General features: G+C 37.1%; 1 protein-coding gene across 4 annotated transcripts in view; it reads right to left on the reverse strand.

Annotated features, from left to right (window-relative positions):
• The window catches only part of CBFB (core-binding factor subunit beta), a 35,763-nt gene that overhangs the window by 12,048 nt on the left and 9,220 nt on the right, over window positions 1-14,495 (reverse strand). For all 4 annotated transcript variants that reach the window (XM_072980778.2, XM_072980779.2, XM_072980780.2 and 1 more), the window contains exons 3-4: window positions 12,817-12,933; window positions 655-771 (exon numbers count right to left, since the gene is read on the reverse strand). In XM_072980778.2, coding sequence (XP_072836879.1) covers window positions 655-771; window positions 12,817-12,933 — 234 coding nt within the window. The remainder of the gene's footprint in view (window positions 1-654; window positions 772-12,816; window positions 12,934-14,495) is intronic.

Here is a 14,495-nt window from a genome sequence, read left to right on the forward strand (position 1 = left end):
GGCATGAGAAGGGAGTGGGAAGCAAGAGAACGTGGTGGATTGGAAACCCTGTTGTGAAGGAGAGCAGGCTGCATTTCCTATCTCAGTTTGAGCAAGCCATACAAATCCCAGTCTACAGTTTGACAAATAAGGATTTTCAGTGCTAAATGCAGTTTTAGTCCCAAACAGAGAAGAGCCATTAAAATGATGGGGCTGAAGAACACATGCACACAAGTCTGAACTGAAGCAAGCCCACTATGGTCCAACCGGAAACTCAAGAGGTTTTTGCTACCCATCACTTGAATTAAGGAGTGAATAAAAGGATGATGAATGAGTGTACAAATATTTTCAGTGACAAAGAAAGGTGAAATCAAAAGCTTGTGGGGGAAAAATACACAAGGTAAGTGTAAAAAGAAACTCAAAAAGTCCAGACATAAAAGTCTCTATTGCCTTTTTAAAAAAAGACCTTTCTCTCAGCAAAAAAGGCAGGTCTAAATGTGTGATCATGTTTGACTGATACTGCTAAGTCTAAAAAACTTTAGAGTGGTGCTGCTTGAATTTTCCATTTCTCTTTACAGAATTTTGTCTTTCACTTATAAAGTATATGTCATAATTTTACAGCTTTTAGTGCATGAAAGGACTGGCATTTGAGAATTTTCAAAAAGCCGTTCTTACCTGTGCCCGCTCTTCATCAAATTCTAAGCAGCCCATGCCATCCAGTCTCTGGAGATCTATCCAGCCTTTCCAAATAACACAAACACCATTAAGAATCATAGGTGCTTTTAAGTAGACCTAAAATATGAGAAGATACATGCCAATAGTGCAGACTGTATATATATATACATATATATACATACAGGAATTTACACAGAGATTTCACATGCTACAACACATTCTGACTCAGCCCATACCTACCAAAATACTAGTGCATGCATTGTACTATCAAATCTGCAGAGTCGACCTACATATGCTAGACTACAGGTGCTAAAGCTAGATCACAAAGTTTGGCTCCTGTTCTTTCATTCAGTTCTCCAACCACTTCCCTTTTTATCTTGAATCAGATGGGAGGATAACCACTGCCAACTCTAGTGGGGAGGGGGCAGTCCAGTCAGCATAAGAACACTTGGTTTGCTATGGAATTTACTTAATGACAAAGTTACCTGACGAAAGAACCATCTATAGACTTTCTCGCATTTCCTTAAGTTCACTTACTATGTATGCAGCAATGTTAGTATAAAAGGAAATTAACATGCAGGGAGTAGGCAGTAGAAGTGGCCAGATTATGAGGTAGTAGAACAAAGCAAGTGAAGCAAAGGAAAAGGAGTGTCTTTGATTAGAAAGAAAAAGAAAAGTGCACAGGTGAGGATGAAGATATTTCAACTAAGCTACTACAAATAGTACTTTCATCTTTGCATGTAACGGACATGCAATCTATTTTAAATCCATAATGTATATGTGCCAGATTAAAATGAGTATGTTTTCAGGTACTTACAAAGAACTTGAGATCAAATCCTAAATTAAGAGATAATCATGCTTAAAATCTGTATGGGTGTAACAGCGAATCATAGTTAAAGAATAGCAGAGAGGGAGTATGGAAATTTCCATGCTAGGGGGAAGAGCTGGCAAAGGGAGAGAGAGAGAGAGAGAGAAAGAAGAGGAACTATGCTGTCAGATTGTCCAATGCACTGAACAATGGTTACATCCTTTAATGGACTTTAAATGGTATTCAGAGTTTTACTACACACAAAGATTGTTAAAAATGACATAGCATTCTAGCTTTAAATGCCAACAAAATGAGACCAAAACAAATCATCTTGGAAAACTGTCTATAAAGTGTTCTAATTTTCCTCATTTTCAATTTTCTCTAAGTTTTGCATTCGTATTCTATAGGTACGGTTACCATTACAATGAAACTCTTCTATTTCAAATATATGAAACATAGTAGCAATGAAAACTCACAAACCAACTAGACCTGGATTATAACTTTATGCTTCTTATAATTATTATGCAATATGCAGTGTGTACATAAAGTGTCTCTGTAATTTTGCACATTACATGTAAAGGAAAGTAGAAAATAAGAACAGTGAAAAAACCATCTGCTTGTTAGGCGAGTATATGACTAATTTTGGACATTTATTTCAAAGTATTCAAATAATGACTACTCTACTCGTTAACAGCTTGTTAAAAAAATGGTCAGACGTCTTGGGCCTACAAAGTTTAGAACCAGACACAAGATTATTCCAGACTTCATCCAAGAGAATAAAAGTTAATTGTTTCATTGATTCAGGCCAGAACTCAAAAACTCCTGCCTACTGGTAGGACAAGGAAATGCCCCACACTAAATACTACAACAGTTCACATGGCAAGATATAGAAATCATAAAAAGTGTTATCCTTTATTAAAATGAGATGAAAGGATCAGATATTAATATATATATATAATATATATATCTGATCCTTCAATCTCATTTTAATAAAGGATAACACTTTTTATGATCAGAATGATGTTCTCCAAAGAAATACAATATTGAGCAAGAAGGTCAAAAATAACCACTTGAAAGATTTTTGGAGGGTAATGAAAGATGAAGTAGACTTCTAAAGCTTGAGGGCAATCATCATGAAATTCATGGCTATTTTGCCTTCCTTCCAAATATGAAGATCTAGCTCTTTACAAACTTGTGAAAAATGTGGACACACATTTTGTCTTAAATTCTCTGACTGTACAAGTGCATACTCTGTTTGATTTACTGATTTTTTCAAACATTTTCTGAGTGCTATATCTTCAATATGCTGAGTAATGGGCTTTTGAATCCTGCAACATGTTTTGCCCTCACCTGCTTTACTCTATTCTCTTTAGAGCTCCAAGTGTAATAAATGATTTTTTTTTCATTTGCAGCAATACTTACATTCCCTTACTTTTAAACATTTTTCTCTCTACAAAATGTCATTTAAATCAAAAGTACAATTTCCTTTCTGTTGGGGAGAATAGTAGAAGGCTACATTTTGGCACAAACTGCCAGCTGCTATTGCTGAAGCCGTTTGACCACACTTCCTTCATTGAAGATAAAACTTGTTTCCTCTGTATTTCTAAGTCTATTTTTGGTACACAACTACCACATTGAACTCTTAAGTCAGTTTATTCTTCAAAAGTAAACTAGTCTTCAAACAAAATTACCTGAACAGACATCCCACTCACTGCATACCACTTCAAAACAACTGCTGTCCAAATACAACAGCACTAACAATACTAGTGTCTCATAAACATTAGGATATGAAGAGCATTTTGTTAGTCCTAGCACTATACAGAATAATACTATGCGTACTATGTATCACCTACAAAAGAAAAATAAAATTCCCTCACAACAAATTAGAGAAAAACTAAACTGCAACTTTCTGGTGAACTTAGGTTACATACCTAACACAACAAACAAATAATTTTCGGCCAGAAACTGATTTTGATTATCAGTGGGGTCACATCCAGAAAATCATTTTTTTGTTTGCTATGAGAAGCAAATAGGTCCATAGGGCATGCACAGTGTATTCTCCTCACCCTAGGTGAACATTTGCCACATCAGGTCCAGATGCTCACATGATAAAAAGAGTTTAGGGGCTTCTTGATTATCAGCAAATCCATGTAGCCTGTTAGTTTCTCTGTAGGTCTGAGACAAGAGTTTGGGGCAACAACATGTACAATCCAGAAGCATGCTACTGTCTGCTGCTAGGCAGAAGAGGTTTTACTTTTATAGGGCCCAAGATAGCTCAGATCTACCAGGTTGTCTTCAGAATACTATGGTTCATATATGCAACTCCTGTTAGAATACTTTAATCACTTTACAGTATTCACTTATGTGAAGCACAAAGCTGCTTTAGCTCTCAGAGGGCTCTTTGCAAAATTTCTTTAAGGAAACACCTTCATGCATTTTGTAATTGAGGTTTCACTGACTAATAATACTAGAAAAACCAAGCTGGTCACTTACAAGCATGCACATAAACAAAAAACAGACAAGATCTATTTACGACAGGTCAAGAAGTTGGAACAATAGAGCCTTAATTTCCAAGTTTACTCTACTGCCTTCCAAACACATCTTACAGAGAACACACTAATCCAGTGTTTCCCAACCAAGGGAGTCCAAAATGTTTTATGGGGTGTGTGTGTGTGAGTCACCTTTTATGTGCTGCAGCCCTTGTTAAATAATTTCTTTCTTGACCTTTTGGAGCTAAGGTTACTGTGTATGTGTAAGCATGAGAAATAGGGCCTGGGGGGTGAGTGAAGGAGAAGCCTCTATTTTCTGAGAGGGGATGACTTTACTCCATTAAAAATGCCTTTTAATCAAATGTGGCAGGAGGAATTGCAGGTAACTTGACTATTATAAAAGGGGATTGTGACTCAAAAAGGGTTGGGAACTACTGTTCTAATCTATAAAACATATACCTTATTCATTTACCAACTGCATTTCATGGTGTTGTCAAAAGGTAACACAAGCTCAGCTCTCAAACTGTCATATCTTCCTTGAGAGCTTCAATCTGAAAGCTGTAAATGTTTGTGAGATGCTCTATTTGCCACAGAAGCTCAGGAAATAAATCAGTATGACAGGATCACACTTTTTCTCACTATCTTAAGATTACTACAGAAGCATTTATTTTTTTCTAAGACAACTGAATCATTTCTACATCAGAGTGCACACAGTTCACCAGTTACCACCATCAGTTGGTGAGTCAGCACACTATCAGTCACCATATAGACAAAAAGGCATGAACACTCTACTGCTCTGGAATCTGTTTTCAGTCATATTCCCAGCAAACATGCTGATCATACATTCTTGTAGAAGATACTCAGGTGTGAGTCACTGTCCATGTACAATCTTCCCTATTGATAAGCACACAGTGAAATGCCTGTCTACTTATTAAGCACAGCAATTATGCTTGACTGTTAATTCCACCTTCCCCTGAATCATGCCAGCCACCAAAGGGCTAAAACTCTAATTTTTAATGATTGCTAACCATCATTAACAGAACAGAACAGTCTAGGGCTTCATTAGAGATTATGAAGGATTCCTCACTTCTAACAAATCTAGAACTCTTCATATCATCAGAGAAATTAATGACAGGCTGTTCTGACTATTTCACAGGAAATCTTTTCATTGCATTTTTTCAGGAAACAGCAGCAATTCCACAACAATAACAGAACATACAAACCATTAAGTGGTTGTCTCAAGCCACCTAGAAGTCAGTCTTTAAACTAAAGCCCTAACCAAATACATGCAAATTGTTTGTTCCTTATTAGCAATGAGGCAACAGGTATTGTTCCCTGTTACTAATGCAGAGCCTCATGAGTTACTTCAACCCTCATAAAGAAAGAAAGAAAGAAAGAAAGAAAGAAAGAAAGAAAGAAAGAAAGAAAGAAAGAAAGAAAGAAAGAAAGAAAGAAAGAAAGAAAGAAAGAAAGAAAGAAAGAAAGAAAGAAAGAAAGAAAGAAAGAAAAAAGCTAGAATATATATTCTGGGACCACGAGTCTAAAGCTTTTTAGCCTGACTAGTTAAATAACTTACCATGTTTAGACAGCTGAGCATTAAGTATCTAAAATGATAAGATCCTATATAACAGTGAATTTTTAAAATCTCTGACACAGTGTACCTTGTGGCTTTTCTCAGAATATGTAGACTATCCAAACAATTCAAAGTGTCACACTCAGCAGTCAATCAGAATGTCAATGGGGGAGCAGAGCTGAGAAAGAAAATAGACTACCTAGCTTAGTTAGACTAGGTGGTTCTCCATGAAGATGCTAAAACAGTCTAGATACCATGACAATTATTTGTTACTCATATTAGTAAACTTAATGAGATTTGTATGAGAATATGTTCTTTCAGGAAGGAAGCTAAGTCTAAAAACAGGATGTGAAATGATACCAGGCAGTACCTATTAAAATGCTATTTCTGTCTTCCTTGCAAGCGAGAGTATAAGAGGGAATACAGAATAGGGCATCTTTTACTGCGTGCAAATATTCTAAACTAAACAAAACACAACCTTTTGTGAGAAACCTAATCTACAAAATCAAATATGCAGCTGATGTATTACAAGTGGTTGATCATTGAGTAGAGGATTAGACTCAGTGGTCTTATAGGCGCCTTCCAACTAATTTCTGATGCATTACTCATTCACCCTGATCCATCATTCCCTTTTTGCAGTTAATGAAACAAAAGAGAAGTAGCTTAGAGTATCAAAGTTTCAGTAAATTAGAAACTGTTGAAGTTTTAAATGTGGAAATTACACAAGTTGCAATGTAAAATTAATACACTGGAAATTAAGGACTGAAGATTAGGAACATTTAAATGAATGGAAAAATCATGAGATTCTTTTGAATTTGTGTTCTTTCACCAATTGCTGAAATGAATCTTATTACTGAAAGAAAAGTACACAAGCATTATAAGGTTTTGGTATGTTTTCTTCTTTCGTTTAATCTTTCTTTCACCTTTTATCAAACATCCTGATGAAATTTTCATCCACCAATGTTGTGAGGGCTGTTGTTAGCAGACAATCAGAATGTCCAACTGGGGGAAGCAGAAATGTTGAATCTATAAAAAGGCCTGGGTTGGCTGGAATCCAGTGAGTAGTAGGGGTGGAACTTCTGGTTTATCATGAATGAATAACATCACAAAAGAGGCTGTTACTTTCATTTTTGATCTATTTTGTCCTCCCTGATAGACCTCTGGGGCTTTCATTTTAACAAAAGTGAAGGTAATGAACAGAGCAGATTCTATAGGATTTCCTCATTTGTTTTCCTTCCTCCAACATTTGTGTTTAGACATCCTCATATGACATGTGGGGAAGAGAAAATGGGAAAATACTGACCAGCTATGAAAATACCAAAAACCACCTTGAGCAGACCAATCTGTTTGATCTGAAATGCCTTCTTGGCATCCTCACTCCATGTAAACAGGACACCAAACTTCTACAGCAGAGTCTGCCAGTGGCTTGCAGCAAGAGCCCAACATGGCACTAGGACAAGACAACCACAGGGCTCTAGTGACTGGTAGCCATTTCTACATTCACCATCACTGACAGGGACAAATCAGGGACAACCGACACATCCCCAGAAAGTTAATCGAGAGGAAGTGAACCGGCCCAGTATACCAGTTTGTGCCCCCTTGCAGCCTGTCTAGATGTAGCCCTAGAAAGAAAAAAAGGTTTCTCTCTCTTACTATAATATGTGCTTGTTAAATTTTTAAGATTTATTTCCTTTGGGAAGTTTTTTTCTGAGAAAAGGCATTGGTAACATTAGTGCTATCCTCATAAATCCTGTCTGGTGTCGCTTCATTGTAGGAGAAAATTCTGTCTCTTACTTCTAGTAGTCAAAATGTCGTCTCCTGAGTGACATTATTCCAGAGCTGTGCACAGCACTGGCTATTCCTGTGTGGTTTGTTGTCCAGATGTATGGCAGAATGCCAACTGGCAATCATGGTGGTCTTGCCATGAATAAGTGCTTAAGAGAAAACACTACAATTCATCTGTAGACTTTTATTCATTCATGGCCCCTCCCCATGTCACTGAGCTGTGCTGTTCTGTATATTTACAGATTAGAGGAAACCTTTTAATAGGTTTTAATTGCAATCCTGAATTACACCATTTTTAGAAATTCAAAAATTAAATACATTTTCCTGCAAGTTTGAGTACTGAAAGCTTTTGTCAAAATGACAGCACCTCCAGTCTTTTCAATCCCTCTGGCTTCCTCTTTCAACTCGCGTGTCTGTATACACAAACAAGTGTGCTTTTGTAATAGCATATATATAACAGCAACAGTCTATTGGTGCCATATGCTCCTTAAGTCTCCTCTGCAGTTTTTGCAGCAGGGTATTTAGTATTATGGTAGTCAGTACATGGAAGGCATTTCCCTTCAAGATCTGATATGCTTTAGCAATTGTTTTAGATTCTTGTTGAAAATATACTAATTTTTGAGATCCTTTCAGGCAATTAACAAATCTATTTAGTCTGCATTGCTGTCTGCAGTTACTAGGTTGCAAACTCTCGTAACCATCAAAGAGGAAACTCCAATAATGTCTGGGATATTCCTTTCTCCTCTTAGTGGAGTCCCCAAAAAGGGAAGTGATGGACAGACCATTGTGCTGATTAGAAGGAGGAAGGAGAGCGGGCAAACAGAAAAAGTAAATAAGCATTGATGTGTGTGTGTGTTTGAAGATAGGCTTCAAACCCTTGGTGCTTATGGCCATTCACAACAACAACAAAATGACAATAACCGTAGGCCTTGATAAAAAGGCGAAAACTTACAAAGCAACCATAAAGAAAAACTTGTTAAACTAAATAAAGCAAAGTTAGGTCACAAAGGTCAATGTTGAAAGATGTGATAAGAGAATATCCAATTTAACCATCTTAGAACCATAACACTCTTATATTACTGAAGTCTACAGAATACACTGAAACAAGAACTAATTCACATGGAGTGTTAAAATAGCTATGTGTGCAGAAGCTGCAACGAACCCGAAGCAAAGCCACAGATTACTTACTGCTCTTTACTCTTGCTGCACAGGAACTTGCAACATTTGGTTTCAGTTTTACAGAATGCAAGGACAGCATGGAATATACCCTAGAGATGCTGGATTTACTATAAACTCTAGTTAGTTTCTAAATAAGTGAACTTAAAACCAAGAGTTTGGTATCTGGCTTGTTTAAGTAACCAGAATTTCAGGTTATAAGGCTGGATGTTTATTCCATCTCACTGAGTGGCCTTATAAAAGCCAGTGTTTCTCAGCATATACCTCCCCTTTCCTAAGGAACAAAAAAGTAATTGCAAGGGTAATGCAGGAATTGCTATACACCTCTCATTCTGAACTTTAGTACTCCATTATTAAAGGGGTTTGCAGAAGGTAAATGCAAGTAAATGCAACTTCAAAGCAATGTGATCCAGCAAAACTGAATGCTATACAAACAGAGATAGCTTTAATGGAGACCTTCTACATTAAAGAAACATTAAAACTAAAGCTAGATTCTTTAAAATGATAATAAAAGATACCCTCATGATCATACAATCACATTTTTCTCCTGTGTGGTTTTTATAGGAAATTGACACTTCAGTACTTTCCTAAGAAATTTGTGCTGATGTCACAGTCTGTTTTCTTTTTTTACTTCACAAACTTAGTACAAATTGTGTATCTTTTATTCTATGGATTCACGGAAGACAACAATAAACAAAGGTGAAAAGACAAAAATAAGAAAACACTACTAGTAAGTAAGACAAATAAGAATTATGTAAGGCAATAGGAACTGCCTTACCACCATCAGAGGTCAATCAAACATAAAAGTTAAACTCCAAGGAAGCAGTTCTCCTCACTTCCCTTCTTAAGGAATTGTCACGTAATTCCAGTTGTATCAGTGTGGGGATAAGACCTTGGATAGGATCCCTCTGGGCTTGCTGTTGCACTCCACCCAGGACCCGAGGTGCTAGAGGCACAGACCCAGAAGCCAATGGACAACACAGAGGGGCTCAAGAGTCAGTCCTCAAAGCCCAACAGAGGGGCCCCATTCTGCTCAGGAAAATGGGCGTCAAACAGAGGTCCTGGTAGTGATATCTGCTCCAGGAAAGTGGCATGCTGCCTAGAGGAAAAAAGCACCAACTCTACAGTATATCCATGGAGGATGATATAAAAGCCACCTCCTGCCACCAGAGACAGAGCTTGAGAGGGAATCAGAGACAGGAGACAGGTTGCCAAACAGAACCAACTGAGGAATTGGAGCCAGAAAGCCCAGGGGCAGAAGCTGAGGCTGTTGCTGAACCTCCTGAAAGACCAGGCCCAGGGTCCCACATGGAGTCAGATGAGGACCCAGGAGAAATTGTCTGGGAAGAGGAAGAGTGGTTGGGAATGGCTGGGCTGAGGAGTCCCCAGAGGAAGGGCCTGAATCCTTGGAGCTGTGTGGGAATATATCTATCAAGAGGACCCCTGGGGAGAGGTCTTCGTCGAGATCCGGGTCTCCAAAGAGGAAGTCTCCACGCTCCTTGTACTGGGGGGCACAAGAAAGGAAGCAGGCGCATTGGACTGGTGAACCAACTCCAACCCAAAGCAAAGGGTAGAGGAAGTGTCAGTGATCCTGTCAGTATTAAGAGGTGAAGGAATGGAAGAAACCAAGGAGTCAGAAGGACCACTGACCCTGCAGACCTGCCCTCACTCCAGGAAGCAAGACCCAGCGTGAGACCCTTGGCCAGTGGACTAGCTCTGAAGGGACCTGTAGAGAATCCAGTGGAGTTAAGTGGAATCTACAGTGAAGTTTCTTTCCCCATGGTGAAGGGAATAAAGGGGCAAGAAAGGTACAACAATGACCTTGGGCTAGAGCCAGAAACTGGGATTAAGGAACTGAGTCTGTTTATAAGACCAGTTGTTGTTAACCCCCTCCCAGGTTCAATAAACCTTGTTGTGCTTCAAGGTGTTGGTCTTAAGTATAGGGATCAAAGGATGGATGGAGGAGGGCCGCCCCGCCAACCAAGCTGGGGCTGGCAATCGGTTTCAGTACTCCAGGGTATGCAAAGCAGAATTGGCAGTATCTGTCCACACCCTAATGGTATGTTTACATGGATCATAAAACCATACAAATGTAACAAAGGAAACAGAGGTATCTTTTCTTCCAAGACTGTTATTTTGGAAGCCTCCTGTACAAGCCAGACAGCTTGCGCCAGCTCAACATCAGCCATGTGGGCAGACATGAGACCTACATTGACTCGCATTTTCCTGATTTCTAAACTGCAGCTTATGTATTCTTGGAGCTAATGCAATGGCACCTAATTAAAATAACTCCACTGAAAAAAATGACAGTAACTTTTCACTATGATGCACAACAAATACCTCCTGAATATGGAAAGGACTGAAAAACAGGAATAAATCAACATAGGTCCAAATCTTTAATTGCAAATCTGCTCACTGGGGAAGCTTGCCATATGCCAAAGCTTTTTTAAAAAAAGTAACAGGTAAATTAATGATTATCACAAAATACCAGTCCCCACCCGTTATGTGCTGAAACATAGAAGCCTATAAACAGAAGATATTGGTTTTAGCATTCCAAAACATATTTAGTATTGTACAAAAGTCTGAATAAAAAAACAAAGGAAGACAAATAATGCAGAAAGAATCATACTGGATCAGAACTTCAGTCCATCAAATTCACTTTCTCTGACAATGGGCTGCTTCTGAAGCTTCAGTTCTACAGTTTACACAGGCACATGAAAGTCAACAATTGCACGTAAAATGTTACTAACACTGATTCTCTCCCATATCTGAATATGCCAAATTGCAATAATAAACAAGCTTATTACTATTCTTCTTGAAAATTTAATCTATATGTATAGTTTTTCTCCTTGCCTACTACAACACTAAATTGCTTACTACTCTCTGACCTTACAGCTTTCTTAAAAATCTCCTGGATGCATTGCTCATACAGTCACCTCCAGATTCCTCTTTATATTTCACTTTTGGAAAATCATGGCGGAAACTCATTTAAGATTTTTTAGGCTACCCTTCCATAACACTTATAAGGATGAAATATAGAATTAAAAAATCAATATCAAAAATTTCCTTTAAAACAGAAATTGAAACAAAGCAGCAGCAAAATCAGAAGTACGAAAACCACCTTAAATACCTTAATAAACAAAAAATGGTCAATCTGATAAACACTGCAAATACATTATCAGCAGAAAATGTTTGTATCCCAATGGCTTAGGGAAAAAACAAAATCGGTTTGCATTGACATTCAGATAGAAGAGATAGTTGTGTTTGGAAAATACACTCCAGTTTATTTATCTTTTAATTTACTCTTCCTATTCCAAAGTACCAAACGGAATACTTTTATGAAAGAAAGATGCCTTGTTGACGACCAATGTTTAAGGAGAACCCTATTTTACCTTTCTAAAATGGAAATCTATTTGGCCTCATATGTATTATTATCACTACTAGGCTTTGTTCTCTTATTTAATACTACACTGATGGATTAAGTAGAACTATCTGTATTCTTTTACTTTGAGTATATATAAAATCTATATACTGACATTTACTAAGTACGCAAATTGTTTCTACAGTTTTCAATTGTTAGATTTACTGCCATCATTTGAAAAAGCAATTAGCCACTTTGGGCATAATTATGTGGGAAAGCAGCATACAAACAGATGAGAATGACACAACCTTTTTGTACACAATCACTCCTACACCTATGATGCAGAAATATTATAAGCCAGACAAGCCTGTCAACTGAAAAGAGAAATCTACATGTGAATACTATAACAAAAGCATCATCAAGGGTTAAGAACAGTAGTAATGTTTATTCTGTTCTTTATGATTGAGAAAATATCATGGAAATATTATAAGGTTTTCCATTTTTACTTTCTAAATTACAGAATGCTTCATGTCATTTCCCTTATGCTGTTTTTTTTCTTTCTCATGTACTACCTCACAAGCTGTCCCACACATATTCTGTTCAACAAAGCAAGCATGACATAGGAAAAGGATGCCCTTCTTTAGAAAGTGCCCCATGCTAAACTAAAACCTGTTATATTACAGTACTGTATTGTGTAGTCATTTTAAGTATTTCAATAAAATCCTGGTAGTATTTCAGTGAAATACTGGTAGGGTTGAAAGCTTAAATAGAGACATAATTGCAATGAACAAGCAGAAAGATTCTATTTTGTTTGCAAACAAATATAGTCTCTTATCTTCAATGGTATGACTAGAACAGCTTATTCAGGATTTCAGAAAAATTATTTGTGAGAAGTATGGAATATTAATGGGACCACTTCATATTTCTAAAATATACCTACACAATTATAATTCACACTTTTTGTCCTTACCTTGCCTCCTTCTCTTTCAAAGTCAACATACTCTCGGGTTGGTGTCTGCCGCTGCTCCCCCTGCCAGTTGGCCGGAAAAAACTGGAGAGACAGATTGGTTCCTGTGGCCACAAAAGCCTTTTAGAAAAATCAATACAAACAGGATCAGGGAGCAAGACATTACATAAATTATGCAGGCAGTCATTTATTTTTACATCAGTTTATGTCTTAAAGCTGAGCAGCACAGAGAATACCCAAAGTCAAAAACATGCACTCATCATTTTTCTTAAGTATTAAGTTACAAACATCTGATTTCATTTTGACAACATTTGCCATTAGCTGCCTCAGATATAAGATACAACACAGAATCAATACTATATTTAAATTGTTCTTGCAGATATCATACTCTTATTTCATGCAGAACTATCAAGAACTATTTCAGAATACTACCAGAAAGTCGAATGCTACTGTGGTTAGAATGTTTTAAAAGGCATATTCTCCTAAAATAAACAATTTCAAAAGAAGAAGCAGCAACAGCCAGCTGCTGTTTTTGAGTGCAGCTTATGAGCAGAAAGCCTTAGCTCTGCACAACACTTACAATGTGGGAAACAGGGTGCGAAACAAACATTTGTAGGTGTACAATTAAAAAGATCTGTCGCTGCTAAGTTGTCTACATCTCTAGCAACTAATGAAGGGCAACAAAAGTAACAAACATGCCATAAACTTGTTACAGGAATTCCAGCACTAAGAAAGAAAAGCAGATTTTGAAAATATCACTCTGAAACACATGCAGAAGCCCCATACATGCATTAAACCTATCTGTTAACTTCAAGAAGCCAGTTCTTAGGAACAATAGACCCTCTTTTTTGCTCATAAACCAAATACCACAAGTAACACACTTAAATAAAAACATGCCACTACAAATTGTCATATAAGAAATATACACAGTGCTTTACTAAGCAATTTAAGTAAAATATGTCCTGCTTCTTCAGAATTATTACAACTGATGTTTACTTAGTGAGGCTGAATACAACATGTAGAGTTATGAGTACTAAGGGTGTCTTTCAGTTGAGAATAAAAATAAATCTATTTTAAGAAAGGGATGTGAAAAAAATATTGAATGTTCAGTACCACATTAACATTTATAACTGATTCTGGGTGAAACACGGGGGGGGGGGGAGAAGGATATTTAGCACATTCATAATTTGTGTTGTTTTTGCTGCTGTGTACATGATGAATCTTTTCTTCACCTCTGACTTAGCCAGATTAGCCACCATATAAAAGAAACAGCAAATTCTAAATCAATTGCCACTGTAATAATACAAAGTTCTTTTAAACTACCTGCCTTTATAACTATATTCAATATTTTTTAAATCTAGAAAAAACCATTAAATTTATGCATATAGATATTGCAAGAATGTTCTACAAAAACATGGAGAATACATTGTCCTCCAAATGTTTTTGGAGAACAGTTCCATCCTCTCTCATCACTGAATAAGCTGACTGGGGCTGCTCAAAACTGTAAGCAAAAACGTATGGAATGTCACTGTTATGTGAAATCCTGAATGTCACTGTTCCTTTACAGGAAAGGAAGCCAGTCTAGAAGCTATTTTACAGAAAGAGCTTCTACTCTATTAGATGCTAGCCATCAGAAATAATACACCTTAAACCAATTACAAACTTATTCTACTATCTGAAAT

Source organism: Pogona vitticeps, chromosome 10, assembly GCF_051106095.1.
Source record: "Pogona vitticeps strain Pit_001003342236 chromosome 10, PviZW2.1, whole genome shotgun sequence".
Lineage (NCBI taxonomy): Eukaryota > Metazoa > Chordata > Lepidosauria > Squamata > Agamidae > Pogona > Pogona vitticeps.